This window comes from Apodemus sylvaticus, chromosome 21 (assembly GCF_947179515.1).
Source record: "Apodemus sylvaticus chromosome 21, mApoSyl1.1, whole genome shotgun sequence".
In the NCBI taxonomy this organism is placed as follows: Eukaryota; Metazoa; Chordata; class Mammalia; order Rodentia; family Muridae; genus Apodemus; species Apodemus sylvaticus.
The window spans coordinates 51,709,613-51,731,134 of NC_067492.1; the positions used below are offsets into that span (position 1 = coordinate 51,709,613).

Here is a 21,522-nt window from a genome sequence, read left to right on the forward strand (position 1 = left end):
CAGCACCCCACTGTGGCTTTCTGCAAAAAACAACAAAAGATATTCTGGGTCCTTTGAAGCCTGTGTTTCTCAACAGAAATAGCCATAAAAACTTAAATCCAGTTGTGAGAGTCCTGCCTGCCCCGTTAGCAGGTTTCTCCTGTACCCCGGCAGAGGGCAGAGGAAACACCAACAGAGCCCCTTCCTCTTGTTTGCCACAATGGGGCCTCACTGGACAGTGAGCCTTCCTTAGCTTTCTCACAGAAGCCAGAAGCTTCCCCACCAGCTCCTCAGCCAGGGTCACTCAGGAAGAGGCCCCTTTGAGGCCTCGGGTCACCCTCAAGGACTCCTAAGAGGGATCAACACAGGCATGCCCAGAGCCAGGAGGTAAAGGTCACTGGGCTGGACGCTTCACGTCCCTGCTCTCGGTGCCACAGGGTAGATTCAATTTCAGAAGTGCCCTCACATCTGCTGACCCCAGAGAGGAGCTAATCCAGGAACAGAAGCCCCAGAAGCCACTCTGGGTGAAGAAGTAGACAGATGAGCTCTGATTCCAAAATTCAAAGGGGATGGGTGTGAGCCTCCCTGGAAAGAGACACCATGTGCAAGAGTCCTTGAGGCTCCTTTCCCACCTTAACCTGGCCTTGTTGTGCTTAGTTTTAGGAAAGTTAGAATAAGTTGAAAGGCAAAACCAGGTTCATATTGGCACTTGGAATTTTATTTGAGCTACACCTTCCCACTCGGAATGTGGCTTAGTGTGGACTTTGAGAGAAGTATTGTCCCCACCACCCGGCAATGGTGTCACCCTCCTCTCCTAATAGAAGAGAGCTTTCCTGTTATAATTTGATTCTGTTGAGTCAACACATGCTTTGAAGTACCTCTTGGACCTCTACTGTGCAGAAATGCTGGCCCAAAGCACTGGGAGTCTCTCACAGGTGTCACTGACGTGACATCAAGGCCATTTCTAGGATAATAGATGTAGGACACTTGCGTTGATGTACTCCAAGACTTCTGGAGAGTATCTACACTTAACCTCCTTAGGGGACCAGGCCAGGAGGCAGCTGAGGGTCTCATGAGTGGCCCCAGCTCTCTAAATGGCAGAACTCACAGGTGACCTCTGGCCTAGTCCCTTTCCATGGCTTTATGTGTTCCCGGCTCCTCAGCCCTCTTTGCCTCTTCCATTCGGTTTGAGCCTATGGCTATCACACACCCTTCCTGTACGCGTGCTCTCCTGGGAAAGTTGTACACTTCATGAAATGTACGACAGACCTAAGGAATATGGAAGCATTTTCAAGTCCTTTATGTAGCTGGTCATAAAAATTATTTGCACAATACCTTATGGAGGGAAATGAAAGCTTGCAAAAAAAAAATGTACAGTGCCCAGGCCTGTGTGCAGGAACACAGTAAGTTCTGAATTTGGGGAACAAATAAAGTGGAATCTCTTATTTTTCTGAAATAGACCAATATAATCAATACAGCAGACTTTTGCGGGGTGAGATAAATAGCCAATTTCATATTATTTGTATCGGGTTTTTTTTTTTTTGTGTGTGTGTGTGTGAATTCTCAGCACTAAAGACAGATCACAAAGAGAGAAACCATAAAATTTATTTTGGAGTAATTTCTTCTAGCATTCCATTCATTATCCTGAAATGTAAATGTTAATGTATTTTCAGATGGCTTTTGGATGACAATTACTGTATTAGCTGTCTTTACTGACGCTTGCTTCTCCACACTGGGTACTGTATTAGGACTCTATGTGAATGATCTCATTAACTCTTACCCAGTGAGAAAGACCATATGTTTGTTTTCTCCATTAGTGGTAACAGAGGTTTAGAGGGCTCCAACCAGAGCGCTAAATGCTCACAGCTCTTAAGGCGTGGTGGATTCTCAGCAAGCTGGGATTACAAAGTCAGAGATACTCACGAAGCTAAATCAGATCTTAACCTTTGATTAGAGTTCCCCCACTTCTCAGATACAATTCATTTTAGAAAAATTATCTACATCTGAAGCCTCCGGTAAAGATAACGGAATATGGACATTCATAAGACTGCACCATAACGTTCCCATGGAGAAGATGTTTGCCAATTTTTGCAAAGTTAAATTATACTCAATTAAAAAGGGTGTTTTAAGGCTAACAGGGGGAGGAGAGCAGGGGCAAGAAGGTATGCCTTTGATGAAATTAAACTTGCATACGCTTTTAGCACTCCCCTTATCAAAAGCTTGAGTCACGGCTCCACAGGGTAGGACACCATGAGTCTGAATAAAGTAGCGATTTCACACAACTGCTTTATTGTAGTAGTTATTGATTTGTTCTGAAAGCTCTCAGGATCCCACGACCTGCTAAACCCGGGCAGCTCTCATCTGCGGCACTGTCATGGCCGTCCGCCTCTGTCATCAAGGCACCAGCTCATCTCCCTGTAGTGTCAGGGTCAGCGGGCCCTGCTATTGAAACCCAGCCTTTTTTCCATGGGTTTATAAATAGGTTGTTTTAAGTAACCCTGAGCTGAAACCAAGCTTACAAGGTGTCAGGGTAGATGCAAGTTTTCTGCTCACTGAAGCTTTAAACTGCCCAGACCTGATTTCTAAACACAGCCTAGGACAGTCACCAACACAAGCCCTCGGCGCTTTTTTTTTTTTTTAAAAAAGACATTCCTTTTGAAGTCTCAATGCTACAGGTTTAAAGTATGACGTTTTACATAGGGAAAATGTGACCAAGGATGAGGACAGCTAAGGTAATAGCCAAGTAGGCTTCATAAAATTCAGTCAACTGGAACTCCTACTTAAATGAATTCTGAAGATGAAGGGCTGGCTGCCGACCCCAGGAAGAGAGGGTAAATGCTAGAAACAAATTACATCAGAGATTTGCTTTTTTTAAAAAACAAACCTTCTAAGCTATTTTCTATAGTGAATAGAAAATTTGTGTGACTGTACTTTCCACAGCCTCGGTCTGAATAGCAATCACTGGTCAATGCAAAAAGATTCAAATGCAAGATTTCAACATAAGCAAATATCCACTAGATTTATTCCAGGGGGAAGAGACCCTTTACACATAATGTCACATCTAAGCCGCATTGAAAGTTATCAGTAAAATATTATTTTCCTCATTGATGGGATGGTTGTGAGCACCTCCGGGCCTGGCACATTGCTACTGATCCCCCCGACACCTTTGCACTGACAGGCCCAACAACCGCTCCTTCCCATTATGTAGAAAGGAAAACTGAGAGCCTAAATCTCACCTCCCAAGGCTGTTTGGCTAGGAAAGTGCTGGGAAGATTTCAATACAGTTCTTTGTCAAATTCAAAATGTCAAGCTCGTGTGAACTCTTGTGTCTTCCCTAATGCTGAAGCAAAATCTCAGTGTAAAGGTCGGTGTCCATGTGTTTGTGTATGGCTGCACGTGTAGTAGTGCGCATGTGCATGCACTTGTGCACACACATGGAGATGCCATGGACCAATGTCAGGGACCGTCCTTGACCATTCGCCTTCCTTACCCATGAGCTTTTCACTCAGACTAATGATACTGATATGATTAGTCTTAGCTATACAGCTTGCTTGAGAGAATTCTGTCCCCACTTCTGAGGGTGGAATTTCAGGTCATGGGCCATCCCCACAACTCACAAGGGTTTCTGGGAATTGGAACTCGCTAACCTATCAAGTGGTTAACTGCTGAGTTGTTCTCCAGGCCTCGTGACTGTTCTTAACGGAACATTACAAATGATGTAAGCCAGGTGGTAGTTGTGCATACCTTTAATTCCAGCACTCAGGAAGCAGAGGCAGGTGGATCTCTGAGTTTGAGGTCAGCCTGGTCTACAAAGTAAGTTCCAAACAGCCAGGGCTATGCAGACAAACCCTGTCAAAAACAAAAAAACAAAAAAACAAACAAACAAACAAACAAAAAAACAGAAAAGAGGAGAAAGAGAAAAAGGAAATGACGTTCTGGGATGTTTGGTGTCACTCCAAGAGATGCTAGCTCAAACACTGTCAGTCTCAGGGACCTGCCCCTGAGACCCTCTATTCTACGCACAGGACAGTGCTCCCTGTTGGCCAAGAAGCCACCTGCAGTAGCTAACAGGAGACACCCCAACCACGTCTCTGCAAACGGCTTACCTTCATGTGGGATTTGAGATTGTCCTTGCGAGCACACCGGAACGGACAGAGTGGACACTGATGACTTTTTAAGCCTGTGTGAATCACCATATGCCGCTTCCAGTAACTCTTCCTTTTTATAACCAAACCACATATTGGACATTGGAATGGCTTCCCGCTTTCTTCTTCTGGGGCTTGGAAGAGGGAGGGAAAAGGGGGAATATTATAAAAAGCATCAAATGTGTCTTTGGTACCACCCTTTGCCGATTCTACAATTATAACGATGGGGGAACTCCTATGGCTGTTTCCTTTAAGGAGAACCCACATTCTGTTAGCTGCTGCCACGTGGGTTCCATTTGGCCACCACGGACCATCCTGCCTGTGACAGCCTTACTCCCAAAAGCTGTCATGGACTGTAAGGCCATCTGCAGAGGCTCTGAGTGTGGCTCCAGATGCACCCACAGGCAGAAGAAGCCAGAGTCGCTCTCTGAAATCCCACTTGGAAATGAGTGAGAAATATAGACAATCGAATGGGACAGGGAATAAAGCACTATTCTACACAGAAAACCAAACAGCTAGCAGAAAGCTCTCACACTGGCCTCCAGCGGACAGAGCTCAGCATCCCTACTGATGACTTGTTTAGCTGTGCCTCCTGCAGACAGAGGCTGCTGCCAATTTAGCCATCAGGGGGTCCTCAGGTCAGGGTTTTTTCCCTCTTATGTCTGTCCCTCTGCTTGCCTCTAACAATTGTGTACTGCCTTTCTATGATCTGCACAAGGCCTGGCTACCTACTGTAGGAAGGGACACACCAGGCCATCATAAACGCTTCCAATTTTCAGGGAAGCAAACAAACAGACCGCTTTCCCTAAAGGCAGCTCAGATTGCTGCCTCCTGCACCATCCTTACGAGGAAGTGCCTCTGTCGTGATACTGTTGCTGAATTTCTGACCCATTAGCTAACCTCTAAGATTTGAAAGTACGGAAAATAAAAATATGTGAGTGTGTGTGAGTGTGCGTCTAAGAGTGTATTTCTCTGTATGTGTGAGTGGGTCCCTGTGTATGTCTGAGTGTATGTATTTGTGTGTGTGTGTGTATGTGTGTGTGTGTGGCCCTGGTGTTGAACCTAGGCCTCTTCTCCCATTGAGATACATCCCCAAATGCGTCTTACTTTTTATTTTGTTTGAAACTCACTGTTCTGGCTAGGCCAGTGACCATCAGGATCCTCCTGCCTCTGTTTCCCCAGCAATGAGATAATGGGCATACATTGTTAGGTTCAGTTTTGACCTAAGTGCTGGGGGTCCGTACTTAAGAGGTGAGCATTCTACCGACTGAGGACCCTCTGTCCCTTGCAATTTATGGTGAAAGAAACTGGGTCATTTGTCCTGAGGAATCCCCCATGTTCTACGACCGATTGCATCCACATAGTATGTTTGGCTTTTAAAAAATATATATTATTACCTCTGTTTCTGATAAACTGCTAGTTCAAGGTTGATTACATTTTTATGACAATAATTAATAGGTGGAATATCAGAAGGCATGAAGCAGAGACCTCTGGCCTTGATGTGTACTCCCACACGTTACACACACACACACACACACACACACACACACCACATACAACACATACACACACACACAAATGGGAATAATAATAATACATTATTATTAAGAAGAAAACAAAAAGGAATACACAAAAACAATGGAAGGTATGAAGCCTATTTGGAACCTGTATAACCTACACTCTGGTAAAAGGCATTTCTTTACCATTGAAGAGAGATGGTGCCCCTTAATTCCCTACAGCAATTGTTGACTCTGTAAGATGGGACAGTGGAACTGTGTTAGTTTTACTTGTTGTAGATATAAAGATCTGGGAGTATTTACAAGCAAACTGATATGTTTTGGCTCTGGTTTAAAATATCAGAGCAAGCAGGATTACATGAAGCTAACAACGAAAACCTGGCAGCCTTTTATTGCATGAGGACTTTCTGAATTCACACCTAGAAACATCTAACCAGGCAGCCACACAGAACTGTGGCCTAGGAGGAAGGAATTGGTGTGCATGTGAGGTAGTGAAGGAAAGGCTGTGCTCCCTTTCCGTCCTGTACTATTTGAATTTTTAAATACAAACATTACTTCTGTGTTTTTTAAAGGAAACATTCCCAAGTGCATACTTCAAGATAATCTCATTATTTATTCATTGAGTCAACCCTGCTTCTACATGCCAAGAGCCACTTAAAATGGATGGAACCAGAAAGGCTTGGAAATAATGTTAGGCGATGTTTAAAAAATAATAATAATGCAATTTTACTAATACGGGTATAAGTGATGCTAGTTGGTTTAACCAAGCAACTAGAAAAGGTATTCTTTAACTGAAAATAAACCCTCAACACTGCAAAGTCAGCTTCGGGTGTTTTGATTGACAGCAGGCAAGGACAACTGAATGCCCCTTCTACTCTAAGAAAAACACCTTGGACAGGCCCCTATCACACACTCCTGATTGGACAGGCCCCTATCACACACTCCTGATTGGACAGGCCCCTATCACGCACTCCTGATTGGACAGGCCCTTATCACTCAATCCTGATTGGACAGGCTCCTATCACTCACTCCTGATTGGACAGGCCCCCTCATCACTCACTCCTGATTGGACAGGCCCCTATCACTCACTCCTGATTGGACAGGCCCCTATCACTCACTCCTGATTGGACAGGCCCCTATCACTCACTCCTGATTGGACAGGCCCCTATCACTCACTCCTGATTGGACAGGCCCCTATCACACACTCCTGATTGAACAGGCCCCTATCACTCACTCCTAATTGGACAGGCCCCTATCACTCACTCCTGATTGGACAGGCCCCTATCACTCACTCCTGATTGGACAGGCCCCTATCACGCACTCCTGATTGGACAGGCCCCTATCACTCACTCCTGATTGGACAGGCCCCTATCACTCACTCCTGATTGGACAGGCCCCTGTCACACACTTCTGATTGGACAGGCCCCTATCACTCACTCCTGATTGGACAGGCCACTATCACGCACTCCTGATTGGACAGGCCCCTATCACTCACTCCTGATTGGACAGGCCCCTATCACACACTTCTGATTGGACAGGCCCCTATCACTCACTCCTGATTGGACAGGCCCCTATCACTCACTCCTGATTGGACAGGCCCCTATCACTTACTCCTGATTGGACAGGCCCCTATCACACACTCCTGATTGGATAGGCTCCTATCACATACTCCTGATTGGACAGGCCCCTATCACACACTCCTGATTGGACAGGCCCCTATCACTCACTCCTGATTGGACAGGCCCCTATCACTTACTCCTGATTGGACAGGCCCCTATCACACACTCCTGATTGGACAGGCCCCTATCACTTACTCCTGATTGGACAGGCCCCTATCACTTACTCCTGATTGGACAGGCCCCCTATCACACACTCCTGATTGGACAGGCTCCTATCACATACTCCTGATTGGACAGGCCCCTATCACTCACTCCTGATTGGACAGGCCCCTATCACTCACTCCTGAAAGGCCAGAACTCCCCTATCTGAGCAGATCTCAACCCATTCCCAATCTGGAACCATCCTCTCCTCCATCACTGACTCCCCCATACTAATATCTTGGTCCCCAAAGCCTGCATATTGAACAACACATTGTCAAGCAAGACCCAGATTGGACATCTAGGTGAGACTGTTGTTATGCAAGAGAGAAAATGATGTCTATTCTGGGTCATAAGAACATCAGAAGAATATGGAGAACACCCTCGAACAGGCTGTGACAGGTTTCAGGAATGTTTTCCACTACTGAAAGCAGAAACTAATTTTACAGAACAAGCGAGGAAGAAGGGAAGAAAAGCTGGGACCTCGAGCCCAGGCCAGCAACAGAGGAAGCACTAAGTCGGAAAACCAACATGGCCAGAGTTCAGCGTCCCTGGAGCCATCTCTGCCTACAATATCAACAGCTTCCCTGATCTTTCAGTCCTTCTCCCCAGTCACCATCTTAACCAGAGACTCTGGATTTTCAAGTGTATTACATGCAACCCATTACCTTATGCCAGAATCTTTCTGGTATCATCTGCAAGTAGCCTTGGCGAGTAGAAACTCAGTTGATTCCAATAATGCATAAATGTAATAAAGCCCGCATGTTAGCACTCCATATAAATCCATTTATTTCCTCTTGAAGCTGTACTGCTTTTAGTTTTAATTAGTACCCAAGTACACACGAATTGTGTACAAATTAGGGAGTTCTTGAATAGGCCAGTGAAATATAATGAGAAGACACTGACTGAAAAATAATCACACAACCATTTGGAGCTGCACAGGCGTGAGTGTGAGTGTGTGTGTGTGTGTGTGTGTGTGTGTGCAGTCATGTGTGAGTGGGCTCCTTATTCCCCACCTTACTTTTGTGAGACTGTCTCTCCCCAGAACCTGGAACTAGCCCATTCAATAGAGTGGTTGACCAGTAAATCACTGGAATCTGACAGTCTCAGCCTCCCTGGCATGGGGATCACAAAGGTATACTTGTCTGTGTGTTCTGAGAGATCAAATCCAGGCTTTTATGTTTGTGCAACAAGCTCTTTAACTAAACCATCTCCCCAGCTCTCTGGAAATTTTAAGATTTTGTGGAAGGAAATAAGACAAGCCAAATGGGAAAGGTCATCAAAATGCAGCGACTGATTTCCAGACTGTGCCAGTGGTCAGCTCCTGGTGACATTTACATTTTTATGTATTCAAGGAAGAGACTTCACATTTTAGGACACATTCCATGTGTACAAAATGCTGTTAATGACAAGAGGTGTATGGAAGAAAGCAGTTTCTTTCATATGCCAAGACAGATGCTAAACTTTTGGTCAGCTTTAGAGCCTGGGGAAATACAGTCACCTCCCCGGAACGAAATACACAGTCTGGAAAACTCCAAGACTGCAGTGCTCAAGATTTTACCTACTTTATACCTGCCTGGTAAACAAGTCCCCTCAAATACATAACTGCAAACAAAGCTAAATTCCACCTGATGCTAATAGACCCAGTGGGACAGAGAACCGTTAATGTGCTCCATAAGAGAAAACACGCTCCCTCCACAGACAATAACTGTGAGGTAGAAGGCGATCTAGATCAGTGGAAGCACTTGGGGGAGGTGGGTTTACTGTGCAGAATGAGGGCGGACTGTAGATACAACCTCCCAGGCAGAAAATCCACCCTCAGAGCAGATGCAAATAAATAACAGGTGTGAATGTGCGTCTAGGAAGCGGCCTAAACTCCGGAGTGGCATCGGAAGCCCCGAAGAAATAATTACCAGGAGCCCTCTGTGCAGCTCAGCCTAGACAAGCTCCCTGTGGAAAGAAGATCAGAGGGGAAAGATGAAGGGGCAGGGGGCTGTAGCTGGGGCATCCTACCTGTGCATCTCCTGAGCTCCAGACAGTGCCCATAATGAGGCTCCGTGGAAAGGTCTAGGCTGAGACTGTAGTGGGCAATGAAGCCCAGATGGGGCTAGCCAGTGTGGACCAAGCTGCGTGCCTCTCACATGTCATGCCCAGAGATGCTCCTGGACCAACGGATAGACGGGCAGACATGTGCGCGCCCATTACACCTCAGCTGTTTCAAAAGCAAACTCAGAGCAGCTTGTATGAAACTTACATCCCTGGTGAAGTCGAGTGATACACCCTGAACTATCAAAACGGACAGTTTCTGCACAAAGCAGGGATGATCTTACTGGAGACTTGACAGGAAGCTTTGAAAAGAAACAAGCCATGTGTTTAATTTAAAAAAGAAAAGAAAAGAGGAGAAAAGGAAAGAGGAAGACATCTTAGTGACAATTCTAAATATCTCTGTTCACACACAATGAAACAAACGGCATGCCCACGTGCAGGGGTGGTAGGGTGTTGAAGTCCAGCTATCTAGAGACAGAGATCAGAGTGCATCTCTTAATTTCCAGTTTGTGTTCTACTCTGTTGTCAACAGAAATGCACAGAACAATAAAAACATTGTCTCACAGAGCTCACTAGTAATAACAATAATAAATCATGAATGGTTTTATTTTTTCAGGTATTATTTTTAAAAATTCAAGTTCTTGTAGGCTTTGAAATCAAACCTTTCTGGTTAGAGCCTACACTAGAATGTGCTGGAAGTCAAGATAACTTGGAATTGTGTAAATGCGTACACAGCTCTTACGCTGCACGTAGATGGTGTTTGTAGATGCCGGGGCCCTGCATGTGTGTACATACTCCATGCACATGACATTATCATCAATACTTTAGACCTATGCACTTGACAGGTGCATGTATGTGTAGGGTGAACCCTCCTTTCTATCAATATACAAGGCCTTTAAACTCCATGTAAAGTTTGGTTTTTTTTAATCTTTTTGTTTGAGTCTGGTTTATAAGATGGGGTTTTATCCATCTTGGTGCCCACGAACTTGTTATACAGCTGAATAAGATATTGAACTTCTGACCATCCTGTGGCCTCTGGCATGCTGCTGAGGCAGATAAACATCACCACAGCCAGTTAATGAGGCACAGGGATCAAACCCAAGACTTGGTGCAAGTAGGCAAGCACTCTACGAGGCGACCTACATCCCCAGCACACACTTTACATCTCTAGGACATGTCTCTCCAATGCCGTTTCAGTGGACGAGAGGTGGGGGGTGCAGGGAATAGCCTTAGCTAACAAGGCTGTTCTGGCTAACCTATGAGACGTTATCAGTGTGTGTCTTAACAAGCACTGAATACAACCAAGCCTCATGCCTGCAGCCATTCCACATTTAAATCACTCTGGAAACATCCGAGACCAGCAGCAAATTTGATTCTTGCTGGAAAGTGAGTTTCCTAGCAAGCCTGTGTATGTAATTGTTCTGGATAAAGGCTCTAGCAACTGTGAATCTAATGGAAGAGTAGGGTAGGTCATATTCTCTAGACTTTGTAGGCATCTGCAGTGATCTTAATAACACCCCATAAAGATGAAAGGAAACATCAGCCCAGAAAGCCCTTCTGGACTGACCCTGCACACAGCCTCAGTTGCCAGCTTCTTGGGGCCAGGGTGCTCTGAAGTCGATGTAAATTTTACTTTGTACAAAATGATGTTTTTGAGACCCTCTATGAAACGATACCTGTTATTTCTCTAACCAGGAGCCTGGCATCCTGGGACTCCCATTGGCTTTCTGCAAGAAACTTTGTCTTGAAAATCAAAACCATTTATTTTATTCTGAGCTGCAAGAGAACAGTGGCTTCAAAGAGAATTGAGTCAATGGGTGACATTTCTCTTTATAGCAAGCGGACATCATCTTTCCTCTAGCGTGTCCCCTTTCAGGGGAGCAGTGCAGCATATGCTGGGGTGCAGGTCATATGAAAGAAACCTCCCAGTCGAGTGTCACATCTCTCCGGAGGGGCGAAAAGGCTACCGAGTGCTGGACTCTCAAGGAATTCAACACACCATGACCTGGCAACAACAGAATCCTGCTCAAAAAAGAAGAAGAAAGCCAGACCTGAAAGACACTATTTTTTCATGATCTGGACTCCCTTGACCCAAAGAAGGACAAAGCCGTGTCTGGTGTCTAAATTACTTGAGACAAGATCAGCTTCCTTAGTGCACAGCTCTTTAGAACTCCAGAGACAATGTTATATGCCTTTTTTTAAAATAACATTTCAAGAAACAGCTTTAAAAAAAAAAATCCTGCTTGAAATCAGAATGGTAGATGCTAGGTGCTGGTGGTGCACACCACTAATCCCAGCACTCAGGAGACAGAGGCAGGCAGATCTCTGTGAGCTTAAGACTACTCTAATCTATAGATCAAGTTGCAGGCCAGCCAGGGCTACACAGAGAAACCCTGTCTTGAAGAAAAACCGAAGGGGGGGGGCAGGTGGAGGAGAAAAATCAGGGTGGTGTGTGATTTTATAGTCTCTTAGTGTAAGTGAGAAGTAGGCCCGTTATTGGTTTGTTTGGGGTACTTTTTCTTTTTTCTTTTTCCCCCTGTATAGGGTTTCATGTAGCCCAGGCTAACCCTCAAAGTCATTATATAGCCAAGAATGACCTTGAACTTCAGATCCCTCTACCTCTACCTCTCCAATGTAAAGACTATAAGTATGTGCCATTAGTCTATTGCTGGTTTATGGTTTATTGACTGCCAGGAGCCTGGGGTTTGGCTTTTCCTGAAGAGCACTGTGCCAATGTGAGAAGACCTGACAAGTCTACATGCATGACAAGTCTACATGCATGAATCTCTATCTATCTATCTATCTATCTATCTATCTATCTATCTATCTATCTCTGTGTGTGTGTGTGTGTGATAAAGATGCCAGACAAAGATGGATGTCTGAAGACAATTTGCAACTTTCCTTGTTTGTTTGTTTGTTTGTTGACAGAGTCTTACTGGGTCCAGCCTAGTCTCAAATCTTCAACCTTTCTAAGTGCTGGGATGATAGGTCATTGTGCCTAACTTGTTTACAAAATTTGTTGTTGTTTATCATTGTTTTGTTTTACAATTATCAGAGTGAGCGTGTGCATGTGTGTGTATGTGTGTGTGTGTGTGTACATGCACGTGTATGACATATGTATGCTGTTTGCATGGAGGTCAGAGGACAGATTTCAGGAGTCATGTTCTGCCTGAGAACCAGGGATCAATCCAGGAGTCAGGCTTGGGGCCTTAACCTTCAGAGCCAACACACTGGCCCCTGCATAAATCTCAGGGTAACCACAATTATAGCACTTGGCACGTTTGTAACTTAAATACCAAACTGATATCAACTCTGATCACAAGCACACTTCACCAGTACAGCTGCAGACAACTGACAGGTCACAATGGTATAACAATGAGAGGACATGGTCTACCTCTGATCCCAGTTTTGCAGAACATTTGAAATCACCCCTATCCCAGGAACAGGTATGTATCACAAATGCAGTTCTGAAGCAAACCAGGACATGACATGTCATTGTCACGGCGGCACAGTGGTGACTAAGCCCCTCCCTCAGAGCATCTGGCTGTGAGTGCCAGGGCTCTATGGGACAGTGATGTCTTGGGAAAAGACCATCTTACACACACACACACACACACACACACACACACACACAGTCTTCTGTATCTGAATGGACTTGAACACAACAAAGCCTGTGCAAGAAACACTTGCACTGTTTGACAAGAAATTGCAGGTGAATAGGATAGGTGAACAAAGCTTAAATTCCACACACACAAAAAGAATGTAATAAGAATACTAACACAAAGGTGTATGCTGTGATCAACTAGGACAGAGCAGTTATACTGATTACACAAAAGTCCATTTGTGCCAGAGGCAGCAGGACCTCCCCTGTCCACTATTTCTAAAGCAGTGTTTTCCCCCCTCTGCGCTCCCCTGATGCCTTGTACTCTGACAAGGATGCTTTGATCTCCCCCATTAAATGTGTCTGGAATGGACCTAGTCTGAACTTGGCAAGGGGTGGGGGTGGGGAGGGATATGAAAGGGAGGGAGTATACTGCAAGTCGCTAAGATTATTCATTACTTTTCAAAACCACAGCTATTTGTGATGTCTTTGTGTGGCACACACACGGAAGACTATTATGCTATCCATTTTAAGTATTTTGTTGTGTCCTTGCTTTTTGATTTCTGCCTCGTCTTGGATGGGAAACTCTCCCACCCCAAGCCAGTGAAAGGGCAAAGAGGAAGACATGGTGGGCCGTTTCCAGTCAGAGGGACCAGTGGTGTGGCTGAACAGGATTCCTTACCTGAATTGGAGGGCTTGGAGACTCTTCCCTTGGAAACTGGAAGTAGCAGTAATTCCAGGGACTGAGGCTGTGCTGGAGGCGGCGGTGGGGGAGGGGGCGGGGTGACTTTCTCTGGCTTCTTCTCAGAAGGCGGCAGTGGTAGAGGGTCATCAGGCAATAAAGACGACTTCTCAGCCAGAAGGCTACCCGCAGCCCTGGCGGCCACTTCCTTCAGAAGGGCTGCAGAGGAGGTCATGGAGGCCAATGACAGGAAAGAGCTGGCCGGAGGCGGGTGCTCCTGACCCGGTGTCAGACTTCTCTCGCTCACTTTCTTAGACAAAGCCGCCAAGGTGGAGCTGGCGGACTGCGAGCTGAACGGGGAGGAAAAGGACTCAAACCTCAGGCTTTCCTCCGTCCGGGACAGAGACTTGTCCTGCAGAACAGCGTTGGCTGCGGCTTTCAGTTTGAGGATGGCGGAGTCGGGGGACAGGCCGCAGGTGGTGGCTGAGTTCGGCAACCACTTACCTTGATTCCATATGAAACGGTTGCTTGGGGTGTATTGGTCACTCTGATCCTGCTTCTCTGCCAGCTTCCTGGCCAGGACACTGAGTTGCTGGGCATGGTGGGATGGTGGGGAAAATGACAGACTGGGGCCAACATTCACGGGGGACTCCACCCTGCCATTGGCTGTGCCATCGAGTTTGAGGGACCCAGCCTCCAGCAGCCTCCGCAAGTTGCTGCTCAGAGGTTTATTGGAACTAGGAGGGTCATCGTCGCACACAGAGGACACTCCGGGTGAAAGGTGGCCTTGACACTGCAGAGAGTCTCGGAGAACCTCACCATCAAGGGACACCAGCTCCAGCGTGTGGCTGCTGGGGGTGGCACTGCCCAGGGAGGTGTCGGGGGATGTGGACTGCTCCTGGATCCGGTCCTCCAGGGACAGCTTATAGTTCTCTTGGACCTCCCCATAGGATGCTTCTGACGGAGTCTCAGAGGAGTTCCCATACCACTGTTCTCCTTCGCTGAAATCTCCCTCCGCCTCGTCCTGCCTACTAACATCTGGAAGGAATCAAGAAGACCAGGTTACTCCCAAAGAGAACAGCCAGGTCATTTGAGACACTCAACGGGGTGGGGGAGGGGTGACGTCCTGCACACACTCTTCCCCTCCACCCCAGAACCACACCAAAGCCAGCAACGACAAGAGCTGACTCAAGGTAAACACGCTAAACAGGCAAAGACAAAAAAGTAGCTCATGTTATGAGCCCCTCGTTTTAAGCAATGATTCGGTACCAGCTGAACTAGATAGAGAAGGAGAAGAAATGATTTGATAAAAAGCCCACTGCTGTTCATCAATAGGGAGACGAAAATAAAGCCTGAAGCCTCGCAAACACCAGCTCTGGATAGTGCAGAACTAGAAAGGAGGCTGACAGAGCCGGGAAGCTGTGGCCCGTGCCAACCCAGTGACCTCAGGCATATCACCTAGGTGCTTTGAGGCTGCATGTCCTCTAGTGTAAGATGCAATTCAGTTTTTAATAAAGCTCCTCTGAACGTGTAAACACTGCCTGTCACACCCTGCTGGCCAGTTATGAAGCTTAAGTTCCAATGAGCATGTGGCTGTGTTTTGAAAACAGAAAAGTGCCCCGTAAAAAAATCAGACCTTGTTTGCATTGGTGGCCTCGGGAGGGAGTGGGTCACGTGCCAGCGTTCTGATTTAAGTCGCCAGCTTTCTTGCCACGTACTCAAGGCAATGGCTAGGAATCTGTCCCTTTACACCAGTACAAGTTCTCAGGAGTTATTGTCTATCTATTAATATATAGACCTGCCACCGCTGCGGCCCTCCCCCACGTGCCAGTCAGGTGGAACGTCGCGTTCCAAGAACTCGGGTGAGTGCCACGACGGCATTTTCACCTTTGTGACCTTTGTCTGCACGGTGCTTTCCCAGAAAGGCTGGTTGAGGCCAAAGACTATCCATCATCCTTCACGCCTAGGTCCAAGAAAGTCTACCCATCATCCTTCACGCCTAGGTCCAAGAAAGTCTACCCATCATCCTTCACGCCTAGGTCCAACAAAGTCTACCCATCATCCTTCACGCCTAGGTCCAACAAAGTCTACCCATCATCCTTCACGCCTAGGTCCAACAAAGTCTACCCATCATCCTTCACGCCTAGGTCCAGCAAAGTCTACCCATCATCCTTCACGCCTAGGTCCAGCAAAGTCTGCCCATCATCCTTCACGCCTAGGTCCAGCAAAGTCTACCCATCATCCTTCACGCCTAGGTCCAGCAAAGTCTACCCATCATCCTTCACGCCTAGGGTCCAGCAAAGTCTACCCATCATCCTTCACGCCTAGGTCCAGCAAAGTCTACCCATCATCCTTCACGCCTAGGTCCAACAAAGTCTACCCATCATCCTTCACGCCTAGGTCCAGCAAAGTCTACCCATCATCCTTCACGCCTAGGTCCAACAAAGTCTACCCATCATCCTTCACGCCTAGGTCCAACAAAGTCTACCCATCATCCTTCACGCCTGGATCCAGCAAAGTCTACCCATCATCCTTCAGGCCTCTTCACCCCAGCTCCAAAGGTTCTTTTCTTCTAGTTGATCCACAGAATTAATGTCTGCTTCTTACTCACCCATTCAACAAATAACTACGGTGTGCTTAAATGTGTGGTAGACACTATTCTAGACTACTCTAAATTGAGCAACAATTAGCAAAATAATGGCCCTGCCTTCTTGGAGCCTCCTCTTCATCAGAGGAGAATAATGTGAAACTATACTTCACAGAGGATGCTGTAGGCAGGAGGGAAGGGGGAAACTCTGTAGCGTGTGACGAGGAGGACCACAGGCAGTTTTGGACAAGGTGGCAGGGTCCCTCACTGAGATAACGACTTTTGAGCAAACACATAAAAGAGAAGCAGAACTTGGGAGAGTGACCCAGGCATGCAGAGGGAGGAGCCACTGTGAGAAGGGCGTGTGTGTGCATGCGCAGTGAATGCTGGGGTGTGGCGCATGGAAAGGAGGTCTAAGGGGCTGTGTGTGCTTTAGAGGATGTTTATGAATGAGTGAGACTATGTCACATGCAGGTCAGTAACATGCTGTGAACGTGGCTTCAGTTCTAAGAATTAATCAGGAGACCACCTCATGAACTGGAGCATGGGGAGGGACGGACATGGCTTCCTTCAGGTGATGCTGGTGGCCAAACTCCAAGGGTGTTTTTTAACATTTTGTTGACAGTTGCTTAACATCACTCTATGAGACCTGTTGCCCTCTTCCCTTCTCAAAGGGTGCTCCTTGGAGGCCGGTTGTGCTCCCTTACCTACATACCCCATTTTGAGCCTAGCAGGGAGCCTGGTCCCCAGCAGAGTTCCATCTGTGTTTGGAGACTACGCCAAATTCCTCCTGGCGGTAGACTCCAAACCATCCTGCACTGTTTGTTTTCAGAATTGCGACTGCAGGAGGAACTACAAGCAAACACATTGATCTTCCCGTGCTGTTCCAAGAGGAACTGCCACCGATAACAAATTTCCTCACTAGGTGATAGGTCTGCAACTCCTTCCTCGGATCCTTTATTAAGTTATCAAGAAAATGTAAAATGTCGAATGGAATTTGCTTTTTTTTTTTTCCAACAAAAACGCTAAAAATTGCATTTTCTCTGTAAAAGCCAGTCTGGTTCCTTGCCATTTGCCACAGTTCCCTTTTCTCTGTTGATTCTGCAGTTTTCATCTGTCCTGAAATCTCTGGTGACTCTGGACCCTCATTTCCCCAGTGTCTTCCTGAGTCGGGGGTGTTTGGTTTTTATTGTAACCTAACCTCAAGCACTCAACATCAACTCAACAACTTTATATGTCTTTAGCAAACTACCTGCCTAGATTTCAGATTAAATATCTTATACTTCAAAATAACAACAACAACAATAACAACAACAACAACATGGGATCTTTATTACAAACAGCAAGAAATGTAAAAAGTTTGGAGAATCATTACAGTAAGAACTAGTTGGCTCTTCTTTGATCGTTACACATATACAAGAGAACAGAACGATACGTGATCTAAAAGGCAGTGCTTGGCTTCTGTTTCACACTGGTGGACCACTAAGACACTTAAGGCTGGCCCTGAGCCAGCGCATTAAGGGTCAACTAGACCTTAACATCCATGAGATGAGGTAAGAACCTAAAACGTTACAGACAGGTGTCCTCCCTTGTCATTTCACTGAGATGAAGAAATACAATAAAGAAAACCAGCTAACTCAACACCATTTGGCTACCCACTACCAACATCAAACACAGGGACCCAGATCTCTGGACACCTGGTCTGGGCTTCTCTACTAACTAGCCAGTCCCCCATGAGACCTCCAGGATGAGTTCTGCCAAGTTCTTAGAGGCTGATGCTCTGCCAGACACCCCCAAGTATCCTCCCATTAGGTGAATCAACAAGGGGTCATCCCACATAAAGGCCATTCGCTCCCTATCTGGAGATGCTCTCCTGAGGAGACGACCCTTTACACTATTCTTTATGTCTACACTCCCTTTCTGCCTCTTTTTTGTCATGACAGGTAGAAGTTGACCCAACTTCCTAAGGAATTTAGTGCATCTAGTAGCAAAGGACCAAAGCATGACTACATTTCCTTAGCCCTCCACACCCTCCAGGTGGAAGGATATCCCTTCTGAAGCAGCTGAGTGGGTCGGAAGCTAAGGGAGTTAGTTACCCAATCGGACCGATCCTATCTAGGAGTGAAGGAGACATTAGAGACTCTCAAGTGAGACACACAGCTGAAATCTCCACATAAGGCCATCCTCTCAATTTTACCAAAATGTGACCCCAAACAATTGCTACAAGTGAGCAAACACCTCACAGAGTGGTGTATGCTATTACATGCTCGCGTGTTCCTTAGGCATCCAATCTTCCATTCCTATCAGACACAAGCACAGAACCCCATGTTCCCCTGAACTACCCCAAAACTGAGAAACAAAGATAGTAGTCTTAATCGCCGTGATAGTTGATCCTTGTCATTAATCCTGCTTAGATCTGGAATTCACTTAAGGGATACACCTCTGAGGGGGTCCATGAGGGTGTTTCCTGAAAGAACTGATGGAAAGAGGTGTGAGGGGAAAGCAGGGCTGTTTTTGCCTGCCTGCCTTCACCCTTGCTGGTGATCACACCGGCCTTGTGGTTGCTATGGCTGCCGCCGCCATGATGGACCCTAGCTTCTCAGTCTTTAGTATGTTCTAGGAGAGGCTCTGCTCCGTCTTCAGTTCCAGGCTAGCTGATAGCTACATTGCTGAGCCATCCAGCCTTGTGCACTGAGCAACTACTAGATTCTCAGCCCCTCCAGTATGCAGACAGCCTGAAGTAGCCAGGAAGTATCTTGTAAGCCAGGCTAATAAGTCACCTTTGTGATGTGCAGCCATTCTGCTGGTTTTGTTTCCTCCAGAGAACTCCTAGTACTTACAGCACAACCACTTCCCTGAAGATGAAGGTTCTGAAGGTGGAGCTATTCAAACAAGCACAGAATCTGAACACATCCCCTCAAATGAGAAAGAGCAGGTATCTGAGAGGAGACACGGCTCAAAGTATTCAAACATCCTTGAAGTCAAACGAAAAGTACAGAGGCCTTTACAAAAGTACGTTTAAGATATGTAAAGACGTAAAGAAGTTGGGGGAAATCAAAAATCACTTTGTTTATAAGACTAGGAGTGGGTTTCCCACAAATATAAATTGTTATTATTTATTCTTTTCTTTGTGGACTCCCTTTTATTTTCACACTGAATGCTGTGGAGCAGAGGTTCACGGAGACTCTACTGTTACAGCTGCAGGGAACTCTTGTCCCTGTACATGAGGAAAGACTTCTACCGGCAGAATGTCATGCTATGACACTGCATTCTAGAGGAGGTGCCTCAAAGTGCAGGGCACGGAACTCCCGACTTTCACTTCTCGGTGTTCGAGAAGGCCAGGCAGCAAGTCCTCCATCTTCTTGCTGTCAAGATGGAATCAGCCTAGGGGGCGGTGGAGCTTTGCAAGGTCCTGGTGAAGCTCTCCCAGCCAAGACATCAGGGAAGCCGTTAAACAGCCACTGCAAATAACTCTAGTAAACACATTATTTTTATCCTCAAAAAAACCAAAACAAAACCAAAGAAGAAGTTGTTCTCATTGTTATTCCTCCAACAATCTTTGTCTAGACTGTCAGGTTCACACTGTTTCTCGTCAGATTTACACAACAGTGTGTATTACACATGTGTGTGTATGTGTCTGTACGGTCCCTTGAAAAATCAGAAAGTCAATGAAAGAAGAAACATACTGCAATTATGGAATGAAAGCAGGCCAGACACATCCTGCCTCAACACTGTGAGTACTTCTTTCTTGAGTAAAACAAAACAAACTTCCACCACCTAGCGCATTGATCTATAATTTAGTTCTCAAGTGGCGATCGGGTAAGTCGATATCCAGAACTCCTCCCTGTCCTCAGAAGAGAATGTCTCTGCACCTCACTGTCCCAAAGTTGGAAAGTTTTCATTCGATGTATTTAATTGGGCTGACAGTCAGCTCAGGGCCTCCTCATTTAGAAGGATGGCGGTGGGCAGACAACACATACAAAATGCCTATTAATTCCCAGCCTTTTGAGTTATGGTGAAGCAAGGGCAGAGAGAAACCCGTAAGCCCCGTTTCTCAATCTGCTTCTACACCATATGTGCCAGTGGGCCACACAGGTGCATCCACCAGCCTCTTAGGACTGTCCGAGGCTGGCTTGGGTCAACAGTGAGTGTCTCTGTAACACTCGCACAGGCATGTTCACCTGTACCTACCAACAAGCTCATCTCCCTCCTGAGATCATCCAAGTCCCTTTAATGTATCTGAGGGAAACATCTAGACCTGTTTTCCAAGGTTACACATCTCTATCGGCATTATCAACTATACCTGGATTACTCGCTACAAATCAACAGCCAGCTTTTACATGAGACAGTATACAAAAGTGATGTGTAGGGTTGGGGGAGCTATACTACAAAAGCTATTAGCAAAACCAACATTACTGCTTATGGCTCTGAGGGATTCCAGGCTTACCTCAAATTCACTGCAATGGTTTACTTGTCAACACAGCCTAGAACCACCTGTGAGGTGTGAAGTCGTAATAAGAATTTGAATACATGGAGTCAGTCCGTGGGCACGGCTATGGGGTTGTTTTAATCAAGTTAATTGATATGGGAGAACCAACCCACTCTGGGCAACATCATTCCCTAGGCAGAGGGTCCAGAACCGTGCGTGAGTATAGAAGTCATGCTAAGCAAGTAAGCACACATTCTCTCTGATCTTCACTGTGAGTGAGGCTGACAGCTGTGGCTTCCCTGCAGCTGTGTGTTGTAACCTGGGATTATAAGCTGAAATAAATCCTTTCTCCCCTAAACTGGTTTTGCTCAAGACATTCGATCACAGAAATGTGTAGTAGAACACTTGCTGTGTAGCCAAGAATAACTTCTTCCTGACCCCACTTTTTGGGTGCTGGGATTGCAGAACTTCGTCATTGTACCCAGTCTGTGGTACCGAGGATGAAACGATGAAACGGGAGCTTCTAGTGGGCTAAGAGTGGGGCGCACTCTGCAAACAGCCAAACCCCTACTAATACTGATTTAACACAACAAACATATAAGGGAATATTCTCAGAATTCACATGCCCCAAAGTCAAGCCCTACAGTTTACAGGCCATGGTGGAGCTGTGCCTGGAGAGCATTTACATCACAAGGCTGCCACCACCAGTAGGGATCCCA

At 46.2% G+C, this 21,522-nt stretch overlaps 1 protein-coding gene across 3 annotated transcripts in view; it reads right to left on the reverse strand.

Moving 5' to 3' along the window:
• The window catches only part of Znf827 (zinc finger protein 827), a 191,622-nt gene that overhangs the window by 138,961 nt on the left and 31,139 nt on the right, over window positions 1-21,522 (reverse strand). For all 3 annotated transcript variants that reach the window (XM_052166282.1, XM_052166280.1, XM_052166283.1), the window contains exons 2-3: window positions 13,788-14,825; window positions 4,086-4,258 (exon numbers count right to left, since the gene is read on the reverse strand). In XM_052166282.1, the coding sequence (XP_052022242.1) occupies window positions 4,086-4,258; window positions 13,788-14,825 (1,211 nt within the window). The remainder of the gene's footprint in view (window positions 1-4,085; window positions 4,259-13,787; window positions 14,826-21,522) is intronic.